Source organism: Impatiens glandulifera, chromosome 1, assembly GCF_907164915.1.
Source record: "Impatiens glandulifera chromosome 1, dImpGla2.1, whole genome shotgun sequence".
Lineage (NCBI taxonomy): Eukaryota > Viridiplantae > Streptophyta > Magnoliopsida > Ericales > Balsaminaceae > Impatiens > Impatiens glandulifera.
In genome coordinates, this window is record NC_061862.1 from 67191361 (window position 1) to 67210963 (window position 19603).

Genomic DNA, 19603 nt, shown 5'->3' on the forward strand with positions numbered 1-19603 from the left:
AAATTATCACTAAGACAATCTGAGGATATGCGTAACAAACGACCCACCTAACCGTTGAGAATATTATTTGAATTATAAAAATTAAGAATAAAATTTTGATATGACTAAACAAGATGTCGAATCAAATAAAATACAACACTAACTCAAATCTGAGTGGTGTAAAAAAAATGAGGCATAATTTATTAAATCTCCATAATATTATTCATTTAAAAAAATATAAATTAAATTACACTATTATTTTATTCTCTTATCATTTCTCAAAAATTTGGGTACCCTACTTCTATTTTAAAAATAAATTATTATCCGTGAGATTTGAATCTCATGACTAAATAAAAATTCTTAATTTTTATATTAAAAACTAGTAAATTTAACTAAATATCAATTTCTTTTGTGTTGCTCTAGGCGGTGTGTTGCCCTAACCCATGAACTTACGAGCTTATACTATTTTTTTAATATTAGTTATATCAAAAGTTTTTTTAAATTATATATATTTTAAAAATTAATTAATACATATTAATTAGGAGTGTTAAAAGTTTTTCATTTTTCATTTTACTTTATATATTTTTAATAAATAATTATATATATTAATAATTTTATTTGTATTAATAAAAAAATTAATTATCATTATATCGAATAAGGAGTTACATATAAAACATTAATTTGCATATATATATATATATAATAATGCTTAATTTTTAAAGTGTCTAGATTACCGGGTTGAGAGTTGTGGTTAATTTGAATATGTATGTGAGAGTAAATTGATAATTGGGTCGGGTCGTGGGTTGATCTGCCCACCTATAAACTTGTCCGGATTGCCGGATTGAGAATTGTGGTTAATTTGGATATGTACGCGAGAGTAAATAGATACTTGGGTCGGGTCATGGGTTGACCCGCCCATCAATAAACTTGAAAAAATGAATAAAAAAATTGATATACACAAATTTTGAACTTACAACCTCATAATATAAGTTTAACATTTTAACCAACTAGGCTAATATCACTTCATATTTTAAATCAATTTCAAAATTGATAAATGTATGACATTTCTAATAATATAACTTCAACATTTTAAATAATTAAACTAATAATATTTCATATTCGTTTATATAATTTATTATATATAACATTATATATATATATATAATTGTTACATAAATTTATAAACAGAAATCAACAATCTTCAGTGGTGTAATAGTTAAGTGTTTATTAACATAATAAAGATCGAGGATTCGAATCTCACCTGGTGTAAATTTGTAATAATTATAAAGATAGATTAAAGAATATGTTGGTTATTTGACGGAAGTGAGTTGTTAGTAGGTGAAAATAAGATTGTTGGTTGACCGAAGTGAGTTGATAAAACTTGATAAAACTTGATAAAGAAGAGATAGTTGGCTAATAAGGAATATGTTGCTTTATTGACGAAAATGAGTTGGTAAGTAGGTGAGGATAAAATTGTTATTTTATTTTTAACCGTACAAATATACGGAAACATCGCTAGTAAAAGAAAATAACATCTAAAAAAACATATTTAGACGTTACATAATTTTTTTTTGCAAAGATTAAGATTCTAATGAAACTAATCCACCAATCACGCGATTTCTTTAGGGTAACTCCATGGACGAACTCATTTGAATTCAATAACAATGAGTGATGAAGAAGAGCAAGCCGAACAAACCAATTAAGCGATGTTAGAAGAATCTCTACCCGGAATTATGAGCGGCAATCAAATTTATCTTGGCCTGATAGTTGGTAACCAACACCGAAAAAAGTTCTTCCAAATTATAACTGACCATATACAACAAATAGTTACAATAGCTAGAAATCCATCGAGATCATTAAAAGATACCTATAAAAGGGACTTCAAATGAAAATTTAATTCCAAAAACTCCTTTAATTAAAAATAAAAAAATTCTAGACCCGAATACATCATCTGGTTTGTTGTAAAAAAAGAAGATGAATACAGACTCGAAAAATGGTCACCAACACGATTAGAGGGTTGCACAATGGACGACCCACCAATGATTGAAAGTATTATCGGATTACAAAAATCCAAGATGACAAATCTAATCCTCTAAATAGATTTAGAGTATAAAAAAAACATAACACCAACTAAAATCTGAGTAGTGGAAGGAGATACAAGGCACTCTCTGATGCTAAACCATGAGTAAGATGACTTTTTATTGTTTTAGAGTTTTTTTAGAAAGAGAAAATTATAATTATTTTTTATTAATAATTTTATAATCTATATAATTATATACTAAATATATATATATATATATATAACAACCTATATAAATAAATAATTCATTATATATTTAAATAAAAATAAATTTATTTAATTATTTGTTTTTATATATATTAATAATTTTATTTGTATTAATTATTTTATATCTATAACCCCGAAAAACCCTTGTTCCGAAAAAAATTATTTGTTTGAAAATTAATAATAACAAATATTAATTATAAAAATAATTAATTTGATCAAATTTCAAAATAATCTTTTATATTTAGAATAATCAAATTAAAATTTGATTAAAGAAATTTGTATTTTAAATTAATTAAAAATAATTAATTTAAAGACTATTTGTTTTGATAAAGAGTCACAAATTGATTTTTTTTTTGTTTAAAATCAATAAAATTAAACGTTTGCAAACGTATTTTTGACTAGAGTCTATTTTTGGTTCTTAGTTTGGTGATACTCGGGAAAGGGTTTTCGCGCTATATCCTTTGTACCCGTTTAAGAACTCCTTTGTACCCGTTTAAGAACGGTCTCTACTTAATAAAATTTTGGCTTTTGAAAAATGGTTGTATAACGTTTTATTTAACCAGTTATTCTTCAGATCCTAGACATGCACAAGTTTTTATGGTATTTAAAGTTGTAAAATCAATATTTAAATGATGACACGTGAAGTTGATTTCGACGATTGATGAAGAAAATACCTGAAGAAAATACCTGAAGAATATCACTTAAAGATATTAGGATTTAAAAATAATCTCACACACGCCCTTATCAAAATATTTTTAAAATATTCTCTAAAATTATTTTGAAATAATTTTATATTTTTTTATACTTTTTGAAAATGTGTTTGGGAAACTAAAATTACAAAAATAAATAGGCTTTAGGACTAGTGTTCTCGATCATGGGTGTGATTTCCATTGGTCTTGGGCAAAAACCCTCAGTCCTGGGTCGAGATCCCTCAATCGAGGTGTGAGAACTCTTGGTCGACGTGTTAAAGACTCTCGGTCAGATGCGAGAGTCGTCTGTCCTAAGTGCGGGAGTCCTCGTTCTAGGTGCATGAGGCTCTCAGACTATTTTAAAAAGATTTATTTATAACATTTTATTTCATTTTAGTAGTTCAAAAGTCATAAACAAAGATAAATTTAGATGTGGTCAATAATTATACAAAATTATTAAAAGGGGTGTACATGTTGCACTGATATCAAATTTAATAAAACTTGAAAATGTCATGGGAAGGTGTTAGAATTTTAAAAAAAAAATTAACAAAGAACTGATATTAATATTAATATTATTTCAATAACTAATCTAGTAAAAAAAATATAAAAAATAATAAAAACATGAAATTCTTAAAAAAAAAATACTAAGAAAATAACACTACATTAATAATGACATGTCACCTGGAACTATTTAATGAAGAAAAAACTAAACAAATAACACAAAAATAAATATACCCAGACTATATTAATTAAGATATATAATGCAGTTAGTTTGTCTTCACTTGAATGATACGTTGTGACCACATATTTTTAATGAAACTCAAACTTGAGACATAATTATTACAAAAATAAAATTAATAAATAAATATATACAAGATCTAAAATAAAATAAAAGGTACTATCAATAAATTTATTAATCTGAATTATACTAAGTTTAGATATAACCTTATTTTCAAATAATCTCATCTAGTTCACGCATACATGTATAAAAAAATGTGACAAAATAGTGTTTCTCAATGATTCACAAAGTTATTGAGAAGTGAGAACGTTAACATACAGAAAACTAACCTTATCCATTAAATGAATAATATTTGTATCAGTTGTTCATTCCATTTGTTAATAAAAACATTGTAAGAAGAAGGAAACTTAGGTTTTCATGGGCATTAAACTCTGGAATTTCATTTTCGATCTTAGAAATGTAAGAGTTTTCTTATCAATAAACAAAGAAACATTTCAGATTTTCTGTTACCGAATAGGATGTTCCCCTATTGCGGACTAATCAAAATTCAGAAGCATTATTAAATTAATTAATCAAAACTGGGTTGAAAAGGAAGAGAGAACCCGGAACTCAGATTTCATTCCGAGTTCACCCAAAACGCCGTTAAACGAAATGTAGAGAGGCGCTATTGAGCGAAGCTTCCTTCGCCCAGACGCCATGTAAAATGGAATGTAGAGATACGGTATTGAGCGAAGCTTCCTTTGCTCTAGGCGTCATTTAAACGGAATGCAGAGATACACTATTGAGCGAAGTTTACTTCGCTCCAGGAGCCATGTAAAACGAAATGTAGAGATACAGTATCGAGCGAATATTCCTTCGCTTCAGGAGCCATGTAAAACGAAATGGAGAGATACGGTGTCGAGCGAAGCTTCCTTCGCTCTAGGCGTCATGTAAAACAGACTAAAGAGACGTTTTTCAGTGAAGCATACTTCGCTTCAATTAATTTATATGCCTAGAGGTTCATGTAAAACTTCCAACACATCAATGTGAAGACATTTTAACGTTCATGTAAAAACATTTATTCATTCATGTATGAAAACCCATTGGAGAACGCTTTCCAGTGAAGCATAGTTCACTTCAATTAGTTTATATGCCTAGAGGTTCATGTAAAACCTCCAACACATCCATGTAAAAAGACCTTTTAACGTTCATGTAAAAACATTTATTCATTAATGTATGAAAACCCATTCTTGAACTATATCCATTTTGTCCATATTATGTAAGTTTTCATTGTTATGACCATGTTCTTCTAAGAGATAATATTATTGATTTTACACAACTGTTGATGGTGCAATTTGCTGGCACTTGTGGTGCAACAATGTCTATGAGGTGGAGAGATGATGTTACTCATGTTATAGCTTACACTGATTCTAATGGTGGATGCGGCCTAACTCTCAAAGTGCTGAAGGAAATATTGAACGGGAGATGGGTCCTTACAATTGACTGTGAGACTCTCTTAGTCTTAACGCAATATTCATTTTCACATATAGGAAACTAAATAAAAATTGTTTTTGTACAGGGATAAAATCATCAATGAAATCAAAAATTTACGTTGATGAGGAACCGTACAAGGTTAAGCAAGATAATCATGGGACCTTGGCTAGTCCAAGAGCTGACAGACTTCGGTATTTGAACAATGTAAGTTTGGTCTGATTCCTCCTCTTTACCTTCATTATCTTGCTTAAAAATTGAAATTGTTTTGTTTTTTTTAGCTGTCGAAACTGTTCGACAATTACACTTTTATTTTTGCAGGGGATTTCATCTCAGCTTACAAACATGATCTCATAGAGTTGGTAATTGCTGGAGGAGGTAGCAATAAAGAAATGGATAAACCATTTGCTGAGTCCTTGGACGACAAAACTATAATAGTATACCTGGAGATAAATACTAGGAATCGACCGATGACTTCGAACAATTTTAATGATATTTTTCCCGACAATTGGGTATTTGAGACAACGGCTGTAGTGGTAGAATATTTGGATGAATATGTTGTTCCTCACACAAGCTTGCTTCAATCTATTATTGTTTGTGATTTGCAACATTTGTTTACTTAATTTTTTAGACTTGTTTTATTGACAATACTGAATATTTTCATTCCTAATTTGATTCCTAAATTGGTGATTTCATATTTCATTTTTTTGTTCTTAGTATTGTAGTTTGTTTGTTTCATAGTATTCATTTAATATATGAACAATGTAATGAATTTTAAATATGAAAATTTTTACCAAATTTGAAATCTTTGAAAATTGAATAATAGTCCTGAAATAATCATGTAATATTATTTATACATAAATCTACCATAACATGTGAAGCAATCTACGTAGCCAACGCTTTAGGTGTATTTACAATGTCAATAAAATGTGAAGAATCTTCATTATCAAGCGCTATACATGTTTTTCAACTGTAAATATTTGTGAATAAACCTTCACTATCAAACTCTTAACTTGTATATACACTGGTGAAGCATTCTTCAATATTATCAAATCAAACTCTTAACTTGTATATAATTATTTATTGATAAAATAAAAGAACCGCGATTAAGTGAAACAAACTTCACTCCTTAGTGCTTCACCAGTAGCTTCACTCATGAAATGTTTTATATAATTATTTATTGATAAAATAAAAGAACCTCCATTAAGTGAAGCAAGCTTCACTCCTTAGTGCTTCACCAGTAGCTTCACTCATTAAATGTTTTATTTAATTATTTATTGATAAAATATAAGAACCGCGATTAAGTGAAGCAAACTTCACTCGTTAGCGCTTCACCAGTAGATTCACTCATGAAATGTTTTATATAATATGTATTGATAAAATAAAAGAACCGCGATTAAGTGAAGCAAGCTTCACTCCTTAACGCTTCACCAGTAGTTTCACTCATGAAATGTTTTATATAATGAAGAATAAGGAGTTGAAGGACGGGGAAACATATACAATTTGTCCAACAACTAAAGGTATAGAACCAAAGGTGATCCTCGACGAGAATAGGTAGTTGGGTCTGGAACAAAGTCGTTGAGACCAATGAGTGTCTCGACGAGTACAAGGCCAGGCATACCTCGGGTATTTCCCATCAGAGTAGGAACTACCTCTAGGAGCCTATCTGAAGGCCGTCGTCCTTCAGTTGGACACAAAAAAAATGAGCAAGAACCACAAGCATGATTAATTTGCTTTGTGTATGGCTGATGGTCCTGTCCGCTCTATGTACACGCCAAATGTAATCGTCTAGGTGTCTCATATTGATAAATCCATGTTCAATGGTTAACAATGTAGCGTCAAACATTGTACAACTATAAAAGTTATAGAGAATCTTGAATGGAAATTGAGGTACATGATCGATAGAGAACAGAACCATGATTAGATGAGATCGACACCTGATGATTGAATTAAAGTCCTCAATCGTCGGGCATATGTGCATGTCCCCAATGACAAAAGAACAACTATCTAGACTCCATATGCTCTGCATGTGGTCCATCAATGCTCCGTCAACATTTATTCGGATAAGCGGTAGAATCTCATCTACATCATAAACACCAAAATGGTTAGGGTCCTCGGTGATCAGACTTACGTATCGCTCCAATTGTTGCTGTGATAAAGCAAGCATCTCTGGCTCCTAAATAATTTATGAGTGAATCACTGAATGAAGAGAATGAGAGAATGAGGTAGTCAATGAACATGTTTGGTTTGTTTGCCGGTAGAGACTTGGGAGGGAGAGAGTCAAAACAGAGAGATAAAGACTAAATAAATGACTCTCACTGAGCTCTGAAGATGAAGAGTCGGGTTTCATATAAATGTAAATAAAGCAAGCTTCAACTATTGTACCGCCTGTTGATGAAGGAAGAAGTGATTTTTCATTCATGTATTAATATTTTTACAATAGTCCGGTAGTGGTGTTACATGAAAGGAATAAATGTGAAATTACACTAATTCAAATTCATTTATACATACAACTCTTATCTTAATCTAAGTGAATTCTTTAAGTTAATCTTATTGTCATTAAGGTCTGACATAAGAATTCTATATAAATATTTGATCTTCAGTGTACTTAAAGTTTCTTCGGCCTTCAAAACAACAAGAAAAAGTATAAACAAATATATAAAAAAATGGCAATGAAGAACATATGTTTAGCACTTACATTGTCGATAGTGATGTCAAAATCTCACTTCGTCTGATATCCTCTATATGTTTTCATATGCCTCATACAATATAAAGTAAATGCACGGGCTACATGCTAATTTGATTAATGATACTTGATTAACGTAAATCTTAATTAAAGTTTTTAGAAAATTCATTCAGAATTTTAAATCTTAACGTCTAATAGATTCTAAATCAATTAAGGTTAAAAATTTAATATATCTAATTAATTTTAAATATGTATATTTCATCATTCTAAAATATTTTAAATAAGATAAGTAGGTATTAAATTTAAAAAATAATTAAAAATTATCTTTGAGTTTTGAATATTTATATATTTTTACTTTAAAAAATATTTAAAAAATTAAGAAATTAATTATATAATTTAATTTATGAAATATAAGAAATGTATTATTTTATATTATTTATATATCTAATTTCACGTAAAAAAAATAAAATTAAAAGTAAAAAATAATATGAATAATTCTAATTGTATTAATTAGTTTTAATATATATATTTTTTTTATATATAATATTTGTGTTAAGATTTAAATAATCACATTAAGTTAGTATGTGAATTTGGTTTGGTAATTTGTTTGTCTTTTTATTGTGCTCAAATATAATGTACCAACTTTCACTAATACAAGTTTAAGTTTATGTATTTTTCTTTATATATTTCATTCTTGTTTTTGAATATTAAATCCTTGGCCAGCAAAAGAAAATGAACTAAAACTAGCCAAGTCTACATAATTATCAACTAAAATAATACACTTCTCAATGATATTCTTTGGGCCATTGTGAATTTGGTGTTGATCATGAATCACAAATAAGAAAGACAAGAGAATTAGGGTTTAGAGAAATCTGATGTGTTATTCAAATTGTAAAGAATGTCTTGAAACTTATATAGAGGAGTACAAGACTAAAACTATCCTCTATGTTTTTCTATTTATTAAATGTACTCTTGAAGACTTGAAATAATATTACATTTACTCTCTACTCTATACTTTTATATCCCCTATTCCCCTACAAGAAGAACGCCTTGGAGATTCATTAGGCTTGTAGAAGAGGTAGATGGGTGTAGTCCAAAAGTTGTTGAAGATTCTTCAATCCAGATGTGTTTAATTGAGAATCAAACTTGAGATCTAAATATTAAAAAATAAATAATATTAATAATTTTATACACTTTAATGAATAATAATAATAGACTAACATAAACAAATGCACAAAACAACAAATATTATAAATAAAAAATTAATTAAAAAAGTAATTTTGTTACCATTTCACATGGCAAATGAATCCATGATGAGGGGAGAATCATGTAAAAGATCTTTCATAACCCATAAGTCAACATAAAACTCCAAGCAACATGTGGAGTAACTTCAATGAGAATCAAACTTCAGACCTAATTGTTTAAAAAATCATGATTATAACTATGTAGACTTTAATATACTTGAGATACAATTTGATATGTGAAGAATAACATAAATGAGTGAATACACGAATCTATAGATTTGATAAGGTAACACTTTTATTTTTAAATGTGATTTATACTAATCTACTCTAAATAGAATTGAAATATTTCTAAACATTATTTAGTGATTCACACGAACTTGATTTTGATTGATGATAAAAATTAACAATGCTAAAATATAGAAAATCAACCTGAATCGTGGGAGAACACACTACTTTTATTTGGAGTTCTATTTTGTGATAAAACTGTGGAAAAAGATTTTTCCAAGAGGATCTACAGCTAAGATATTCACGCAAAATAAGAATTTGAGATTCCACACTCGAGTTAGATCTCAATTTGATCAATCGTTCAGAATTGAAAGACTCGAATAGACAATGAAAGCGCCTCGTGATCAATGTGACGAACACAAAGCGAAATGGTTCTTTTGGTCGAATTTGAACGCCCTCTAACTCCATCGCAAGAAGAATGACTTTCTTATCGAGACGATCAACAAAAACATCATCCACACAAAAGACTGGATTTGCCTAGGGACTGAATCGCACTCGCAGACGGCAGAATGAAAAGATGAAATGAAGGCGGCGAGACTCAATCTTGTATTAGTGTTTCTTTGTTTCGACAGAAAAGTTCTTATTTATAGATGTGTAGAATAAATTATTAAGATTGCATAAATAAATAATGGTAATATTGTTAAAATATATATAGACTATTTAGAGTTCAATTTACAAATATTTTCAGTAAAAAGTGATAAAGATTATTATTCATGTCAATCCGATATTAAATTAATTATTTAAAAATAAAGACAAATAAATAAAAATTAGTTTAAAATCTTAATAAATATTTTTTCTAACAAAGCAAGTCTTTATTATTTTTTGAAATAGTTAAAAATATATAAAAAAAAAATTTGTATAGATTTTTGAATGTCCATGAAAATCAAAATATGTAGGATAATATAACTTGCAGTCAATTGCAGTCTACAGGGACTATTTTAAAACGATAGAAAGTTCAGAGGTTCATTTGAAAATGAAAAAAATAGGGGAGCATTTAACCTAATGGATTCTTTTTTGGGATGTTTCTAGACCGAGAGAGAGCTACAGAGGGAAGCGGCAGTCCAGTTGAAGACCAGACGTGATTTCAGCTTTCGATCAAACCCGTTGGCAGAGACGTGCTTCAGTTTTGTACGACGATAATCAAGCAGTATCTCATCATTTAGCCCAATTTCTACTTGGCATCAGGTATGAATGATTTCTAGTTGAATGCGATTAGGATGGATTTGAATCTAGTTGAATGATTTGTGCTCCATTTTTATATCAATTCTGATTTCCTGATGAGCATTCTGTTGATGATTTTTAACTGACATATAACGCTTTGTTTATGGAAGCATTTATAAACTGAAACTTTGTTCATCTTCGTTTTAAACACCGTGACCTAAATGTACTGAGTGGAATTTAATTTACTGTGATATAATTTAATTCAATTGAATGATAGTTCCTTGAAGTGATTGTGAGTTGTCTTTTGAATCATATTGTTTAACCTATGTTGATAACTTGATTGCAATACTTAGTATATTCATGTAGCTTGTTAAATCTTAATTGGTTTTATATGATATATTTGAATCAGAAGGGAGTTAAGAGTATGGATATTGCCTTACCTCTAGGATTGATTTGAAAATGATATGAGAATGGAGTAGAAATATTAATTGATGATTTGAAAATGATATGAGAGGGGATATAAGTTGGAACTTGGAAGTAGTCATTGGTTTATCAGATGGGATTAGGTTTCCTTATTGATTGACTGAATGAAACAAAGAAAGATTTGAGTCTTTACACCCGGACCATTTAAAAAAAAAAATAGATTCATTCACATGGCAAAACCAACCCTAAAAATGGTTGGATTGGGATGTACAATGAGTTGGAATCTATGAAAGCTAGGAGCTTGTTTAATATGGAGATTTTTGCAAAAATATGTAACATACTTTTCTAATTCAAAAAATAAAAAATATAGTTTTGATGAATAAGTTGATTTATTTGGGTTTAAATGAAGAAAATTGGCAATCAGATTCTTTTAGCATCATATGTGACTTACCCAATAACTTCGTAGTATCTTCAATTAGAACTGATTGTTTTTTTTAACTTGTCTCTCCAATTCTATATTTTTGTTTTGTTGGCTCTTAAGACTGTTATTGTCTTTTTTTTGCTAATCTCATTGCAGCTTTATCTGTTATTAAGTATCTCACTCTTTCATTAACTTTGTCATAGATCTTGAAGGTTTTCATTTCCTGGTGTAGCAAAATTTTGCGATGAAGCTCTTTGATGGCGGTGACAGTTTTGAGGAGGATATATCAAAGATTGAGATCGACAAAGAGTACGCCCGTCGATTTGAACACAACAAGAAGAGGGAGGATCTGCAAAAGTTAGATGAGCTTAAGAAGAAAGGAATTATAAATGAATCCTCTGATGAATCATCAGAAGATGAATATGATGATTCTCACTTGGTTGACCCGAAGAAGGATTTGGAGTTCTTGAATGCTTTGATTAAAGCAAAGAAAGGGGATCTCTCAAAAGACAAAGAGGTTAAGCTTTTCGAGTCCGAAGATGAAGAGGACGAAGACGAAGAAGAAAACAAAGAGGAGGGGAGGAGGGGCAAAAGCGTAAAACCAATGTACTTGAAAGATGTGACTGCAAAACACTTGATTGAGGAGGGACCTGAGTTTGATGATGTTATTGAAGAGAATATGGGATCGGTTATCAAGAGCCACTCAGAGGAGTTGGAGGATATGAGGCGAGCATTTATCGACGAGGCAAATGCAGCATTCTGTGTTGCTGATGGTGATGGAGAACTCTTGACGGAGAAAAAAAGGGGAAAGGAGGAAATCGATAACGAAAATGACCAAGATATTCAAGTTCTATGCGACGAGGCTTTTGGTGTCGACGATAATCTAGATGAGGATGATAAGTTTCTCAAGGAGTATATAAAAAACAGGTTTTGGATTGGTGATGAGAAAGATGATAATAAGCCAGCGAACGAAGACATACTCGATTTTTCTGAGGATGAAGAGGTAATTAACCAGCAAGAGAAGTACGAGATCGGATACAACTTCCGGCACGAAGAAAGCGCGGGCGATAGAGTATTAGGACACTCGAGGGTCATCGAGGGTTCCGTGAGGAAGAAAACGAATGCTCGAAAAACTCAAAGGGAACGGAAAGAGGAGAGGTTAGCACAAGCAGAATTCGAGAGAAAGGAGGAGTTGAAACACCTTAAGAATTTGAAGAAAAAAGAAATGAAAGAGAAGCTCGAGAAGATCAGGGAAACCGCGGGTATAGTGAAAGATGGGTTTTGTCCGTTGGATGTTGACGATCTAGAAAACGAGTTTGATCCTGACGAGTACGATCGAAAGATGAGAGAAGCTTTCAACGACGAATACTACGATGCAGTCGATGCTAACCCTAATTTTGAGAGCGATGACGAAAAGGACGATATTGAAAAATTGGAGAAACCAGATTTCGATAAAGAGGATGAATTGCTCGGACTCCAGAAAGGTTGGAGCGAATCAGGAAATGGGTTCTTAGCAGCTCGAGAGAGATATTTAAAATCAAATGCAAAAGGAGAAGTAAATAACGATTCTGATTCAGATTCAGATGATAATGAGAAGCAACAAAGGGGAAAGGTGGTATCAACGGCTGGGAAGGAGATTCTAGACAAGGAATTGGATGAGTATTATAAGTTAGACTACGAAGATACGATAGGAGACTTGAAGACAAGATTCAAGTACAAAGAAGTAGGTTCGAAACGATACGGTTTAACTGTAGAAGAAATCTTAATGCTTGACGATAACGAGTTGAATCAATATGTTTCTCTTAAGAAACTTGCTCCTTACGTGGAAAAAGAATGGAAGGTACCACGTGAAAAACGATACCAACAAAAACAGAGGAATAGGATGCTTCTCCTAGAAGGCACGGGATTGAAGGACCATAAATACAACAACAATAAGAAGAATCAGAAAGACGATAAGGGGAAATCACCTGTCTTGGAAGAAGGTTCCAACAATGGTGGTGGTGAGAGTAAGCAGTCAAGTCGGAGTAGGAAAAGGAAGAGGCAAGCAGAACTTAAGCTATCGCGGTCTAGGCTTATGGCTTATGGTAAAATCCCATCCTCTTCTGGAAAGAGTAAAAAGAAATGAAGTGTTCATTTATTCTAAAAAACTGTTTTGCTGTTTTATGTCTTGTCGAAAATTTTAGTGTTTTTTTTGGAGTAGAGATCTAGACTTGTCTGTTGTTTCAATACTGGATTTATTTTTGGCTGCAGTTAAACATTTAAAATATTGGAATTGGTTTGAAAGAGCTCATACTATTGTTGTCTACTTCAGTTACTTACTGCTCAATATGAAGTATTACTGGCTTCTTAATCGGTTATCTTGTTCCAATCTTCTTAATTGTCAAAGTTAAAATTGATTTATTTTTTGTTTGCTATAAGATTTAGATAATTTATAAATTGTTTTTGAAATCTTGATTTAAATTGTATTCTAATTTTTTGATTTATTTAGTATAGAGATGATGATATTTATGATCAGATTATTTTATAAATCATGTTCATATTACTTCTTAGATAATTGTGGTTTTTGTTTTTTTACAAAATAACATATGTAGATAGGTAAAAAAGATGGAAAAACTGTAAATAACTGAATAACTTAATTTCCCCTTAAAATGAAACTTATTCAGTTATATGTTTTGGTTGGAAAGAATAAGCTGTAAAATTTCTCAGGTATAATTTGAATCTTTACTACTTCCATTCATATATCATATTTACAACTATTCTTAAAACTATTTATAACCTTCTTCAAAATACGGCACAAGGAGCTCTGTCTTGCTGCTCGTCTGGACACATGTCTTTATAGGTAATTGTTACTCTGTAAGCGTGACTGTAAATGAGCAACCCTTGGACTTCAATTTAGTGCCTAAGAATGGGGGTGTTGAGATTCATCCTTGGCTAGTCATTTTTGCTTCGGCATATCCTTCTCTAGAGGACTCAGGTTCAAGCTTGGAGTTCCATTTATACTTTCTAGAGGACTCAGGTTCAAGCTTGTAGAAATGAATTTGTTATTCTTCTTCAATTTCAATGAATGAATGAATGCAGTTACATTTGTACTTTCTTCTCCTTCAAGTTCCGACTCACAACCCTAGCCGCTCTCTTCTCCTTCAAGTACTGACTGCTCAATGCTCATCCTTTCCCTGCAGCAAGGTAAGATGGTAATGTCACATATTTTTCATGCAACTTCAATCAAACACTTCTATGAATGATTCTTAGTTGCATTATTGACTATTGCTGCAATACGTAATTTAATGCTAAAACTCTCAGATCTTTAGCATGTTTGTTACAAGATGAAATTTCAATTAGTTATTGGTTGATTTAGTAATATGATTTGTGACTCTTCATGTTGTTTGATATATGTGTGTAGTTAGTCATATGTTTAAGTGGATTGCTCAAAATGTCCTAAACTAATTTAAAAAAGAATCTTCATACTAATTGATGCAATTGATAATCTAATTGCTATTGTAGTTTGAGCAGTTTTCACGTGTGATGATCTTTTGATGTTTATTTGTTAGGTATTGGAAAATAGACTACTAATGCTACTATGTTTATAAGTGGAAAGGAAAAACAACCTTATGTTTATAATTGTTTCTTAATATTAGCCTTGTTTGATCATCTATCCAAATAACCAGGCTTTTTAAGTCGCAATGAAAAATAAATAATATGGATGGCATTTGGGTGATGATTTGAATGATTCAAGAAGTGATTGTTGTTTGGATAGCGTGTTATTTGGAAATAATATCAAATAACCCACTTCAAACTAGGCCTAAACCCATTTCAATAGTTTGGAGCATCTGGAAATTTGTAATCAAATGGCTTGGTGTGTTTATTTGGGAACTATTTGCTCTGCTCCAAAATATGAATTGATTACACTTGACAGCCATTTGGAAATATCTATAGAAGATTCCTACTAGTTTAGAGATTGTTTCAAAGGGCAATAGATTGGACATGTATTGAGTAGGCAACTCTTTAAATAACAAATTAAATCGATTTTTCAGTTTCCAGTTACTTCAAGTGTAGTTCGGTTATTGACATGCTTAATATATAACACCTTAAAATCCTGATGGTGATTGGTTTTAAGTTTTAACTAGTTTGAAGGGATATTTTTTGCGGAGATAAATAGATGGATTGGTAGCTCAATGAGGTAAAAAACTACTACCATGACAAATTTAATGAACCTTGTGATGCAATTAGCTCAAATCTTTGTGACAATTTTTTTTACTATAGTTATCCTTATGGATTTAGAGACTAAAACTATGCTATTTTGTCATACTCTAGGTTTATGAGATGGGATTAGGTTTCCTTATCGATTGAATGAAACAAAAAAATACTCTATGCTACTAATTCTTCAAATTTGGAGTTATGTCATGGTAACAAGCGAAGATGTTAAGGAGAAGACTAACTTCACTTCTGGAAACTTCCATCCACAATGCTTTAACTCCAACACACATCAAATCAATCCAATGGCCAAACCCTAACGATAATTTAAGATCCTTATTTGGGTCCCACAGTGCTAGAGCTTATAGCCTTTTGGCTCTGAATGATCTGAGAGCAGAAGACACGCAAGGGTCGGGGAAGGGGAAGACTGCTGGAAGAGGTCATAAGGGTCAGAAAGCGAGAGGGACAATGAAATTTGGGTTTGAAGGTGGCCAAACTCCTCTCAGGCGGCATCTGCCAAAGCGCGGTTTTAAGAATCCGTTTAGCCTCACCTTTCAGGTCCCTTTGTTTCTTCTTATAAACTTATGTGCTGATGTTGTAATGTAGAAATGATTTATAGCTTGAGCAGTTTGGGTATACATAAGATAAAAACGTAATATCCTAGTACATTGTAGGCAGTGATGTGTTATTTAGTGAAACATTTACCTGAATGCAAGTATTGGAAAATGGAAAAAGATGAAACAAATGAAACATTTCTCCATCATTTGCATTACAGCTTAAAAAGTAATATGCTGGTTATCTCTGAAGCTAAAGGTTAAGAATAATCATGTCTTTGGAAAATGTATTGTTAAAAGCAGAATTTGAGTCAATTTTCTTAACCATTAACAGAATTAGCTCTATTGTAAGAGTGTGTACTGATTGGTCGTAAATTAGACACTTTCAATGTTTTTTGAGACATACGGTGATTGGTCGTTTATCAATCAAAGCCTTGTCCCTTGTACCAGTACTACATTCATCAGTGGCCACTGTAACTGCAAACCCGATAGAGAAGGAATGGCAATGGATATCTCTCTGACAAGCTTTGTCCTACCTAAACGTGCTTGCTTCCATTTTCACGTCAAGGAACGGCCGGATATTTTCAATCAGATGCTCTTCTTCTCCTTCTCTCCCCATGGACGGTTCATCTGTTGGTAAGACTCCATTTTCTCAGAGCTATGTTCTAGAAATGCCTTATTTTCCCAATTGCATAAGTAATATTGCCTTACTTTTCTTCTTATTGAAATTTGCCTAAGTAAGTTAATTGATGAGAGTTTTATGTATTATTAATGGTCGTAGGGTTGGCTGAAAAGCCATGGAAGACAGCTGATGCGAGGCTTGTTCTTGAAGATGGTAAAGGAACCCAAGTTGGTGAAGTAGTATTCAATACTTCCTTAACAGGGTAAAAACTGCCTTCACACTCTTTGTTTTCCAGCACTTAACTCATTGAATTTTAATGGTTAATCATGAGAGGCTTTGAAAATCCCTAAACCCATGTTAATCTAATTGTAAACCATGACGTCGCAGATAATGAAGAGTCGAGCAAGTGCTTCCTTGGAGGAGGCTTAGTAATAAGAAGTTGTTTAAGTATCAGGTATTTATATGTATACTTCCTTTCATAATTAATGTTCATCCTAATGTCCATTCCAATATAAAATTGTCACATATTATAATCTTGTTATAGTTAAAACTTAAAATCAATTAAAATTTAAAAAAAAAAATGATTTTTCAGTACTTCAAACTGGAGATGTATGAAACCCCAACCTCTAGGTGATTACTTGGCCGCGAGGAACATTATGGGAAGAATTCGTAAGTAGTCAATTTTTAAGCCTTCTATATGCTTTGACAGTTTGTCGAGTCAAATAGTTTTAAAATATGTATTGCTGCTGAATATATCTATTTATGGGGTGGCTGCTGATGTTCAAAAGACGACGTTGATACACCACGTGCCATAACAAGTAGACTGAGACAAGATGGAAGTCTTATAGGCGTGTTAAGCACTGAAAATGATAAATCAGACTAGCAACTTTTGGAGATGTCTCAGAATTGGAATATAGTAGGTAATGATTTTATTTCTTAATCAAAATGTTTGTAAAGATGTCTCCATTGTGTTTTCAATGAAAACTTTTCATGATCATAGAAGATTAAGAGCTTGTTTCATGTAGTTTTTTTATAAACAAAACCATTTTTTTTTTTTAAAAGAACCTTGTTTGATGAAAAAGTGGATTATTTTAATAAATGAATAAAATTTTGTGTTAATACTTTTTTTAAATGTTATAAAAAATTAAAGGAAGGGTAATTTGATATTTTGGTTGATGGTTTGAACAATGATAGGATAAGGAGTTGGTTTGGACTAAATTATTCAGATCAAATCAGATTCTCCCAATAAATTCCAAATCGTTTACAACGGTGAATATATGTTTTATTGTTCATCTTAATAGATCAAGTATTATTTTTAATTTCTTTTTAAGAATTGACGCATATAGTTTATTTAATTTTGGTTATTTTAAGTTTTTTAATAAATTTTTTGTAAAATTTTATTTGATGAAAAATAAGTTGTTATAGTTTTATTGGGTTTAATTATTATAATGTTATTTTATTTTTAAAATTTTTTATTTTGATTATTTTAAATTTTTTAATAAAATTTTATTTTATTTAATGAAAAATAATTTATTTTAGTTTTAATGGGTTGAATTATTATAATGTTATTTGATATTTAAAATTAAAATTTAAAAAATATATTAAAAATATTTTAATTAATTAAATAATTAAAAAATAATATAATTGAAAAAAAAAATCTCTAAATCAAATTATTTCTATGTGCCTCAGTATAGTGAATTAGTGATTATGCAGGGACCTCAATGATAGGAAAAATACTTATGGATATGAAAGGATAGAAAGAAAAAGTACTTGTGGATATTCTTTTATGGTCTCCTATGGAGTAGTATCTTGGTCTTAAAAAAAAATCAATAGTGTCTTTATCCTCCACTGAAGAAGTTGAATTCATTGCTGCTGCATCATGTGTTTGTGAGGAAGCTATATGGTTAAGAAGGATTCTTAAGGAAGTAAATCATGCAGTTGTTAACAAATCTTTTGATGTATGGACGAATCAAACATATAGATGTCAGGTTTTATTTTTTTCGTGAACTTACACAGAATGAAATTGTAAATATAGAGTATTGCAATACTCAATAACAAATTGCAGACAGCTGAATGTTTTTGAGAAACTGTGAGATTTGTTAAGTGTTTGTGTTTAACAAATTGCAGACAACTGAATGCTTTTGAGAAACTGCGATATTTGTTAAATGTTTGTGTTGATCCAGATGTAATTGATACAAGTGTTCCTAATTTATGGAAAGATGTTAAGAAGAAAATGTTTATATTTTATTAGTTTATTGTTGTACAAGGATATGTATAACTTTTTATTCTTTATCTGTTGGTGAGTAGCTAGTTAGTTTCTAACAGTTTATTTAACTTTTAAAATGTAGGAGGATGATTATATATATATAATCATTTATTCTTTTAATAAATTTGGTCATTTTTCATGCAAATTTTTCTGGTATATTCTTTAACTTAATCTGTTAGTACCAACTTCCACTAATAGAAGTTTATGCATTTTTCTTTATATGTTTCATTCTTGTTTTGAATATTGCATCCTTAACCAACCAAAGAAAATGAATTGAAAATAAATACATTTACATAATTATCAACTAAAATAGTACACTTCTCAAGGATATCCTTTGGATCATTGTGAATTTGGTGTTGATCATGAATCACAAATAAGAGAGACACGAGAATTAGGGTTATAGAGAAATTTGATATGTATTATTCAAATTGTATGGAAAGTTACACAAGACTAAAACCATCATCTATGTTTATTTACTAACTTTATATTTACTCTCTACTCTACTTTTATATCCCCTATTCCCCTGCAAGAAGAGTGTCTTGAAGATTCATCCGGTCTTGTAGAGCATGTAGATGAGTGTAGTCAA

At 30.7% G+C, this 19603-nt stretch overlaps 2 protein-coding genes and 1 long non-coding RNA gene across 5 annotated transcripts; all 3 read left to right on the forward strand.

Moving 5' to 3' along the window:
- Positions 1-10417: 10417 nt before the first annotated feature.
- On the forward strand, positions 10418-13633 carry LOC124918783 (protein KRI1 homolog). 3 transcript variants are annotated; one of them, XM_047458826.1, is made up of 2 exons: positions 10418-10564; positions 11588-13633. In XM_047458826.1, the coding sequence occupies exon 2, from the start codon at positions 11629-11631 to the stop codon at positions 13507-13509; it is 1881 nt and encodes a 626-aa protein (XP_047314782.1). In that variant the 5' UTR covers positions 10418-10564; positions 11588-11628; the 3' UTR covers positions 13510-13633. The 3 variants fall into 3 exon arrangements, with proteins under 3 accessions (XP_047314782.1, XP_047314785.1, XP_047314784.1); XM_047458829.1 differs by having other exon boundaries at positions 11597-13633; XM_047458828.1 differs by having other exon boundaries at positions 11617-13633.
- A 2167-nt stretch (positions 13634-15800) lies between these two features.
- LOC124930808 (50S ribosomal protein L15-like) lies at positions 15801-16181 on the forward strand. The gene has a single exon (XM_047471172.1). It carries the CDS (start codon positions 15801-15803, stop codon positions 16179-16181), a length of 381 nt encoding a protein of 126 aa, XP_047327128.1.
- A 429-nt stretch (positions 16182-16610) lies between these two features.
- On the forward strand, positions 16611-18507 carry LOC124922504. The gene is made up of 6 exons (XR_007097823.1): positions 16611-16765; positions 16911-17013; positions 17139-17205; positions 17344-17420; positions 17540-17671; positions 18465-18507. It is a non-coding gene; the product is annotated as an uncharacterized LOC124922504 (long non-coding RNA).
- The last annotated feature ends 1096 nt before the right edge of the window (positions 18508-19603 follow it).

Bases quoted from the DNA above. Each gene is read 5' to 3' on its own strand.
- LOC124918783 (XM_047458826.1), top strand. From the start codon at position 11,629: ATGAAGCTCTTTGATGGCGGTGACAGTTTTGAGGAGGATATATCAAAG.
- LOC124930808 (XM_047471172.1), top strand. From the start codon at position 15,801: ATGTTAAGGAGAAGACTAACTTCACTTCTGGAAACTTCCATCCACAAT.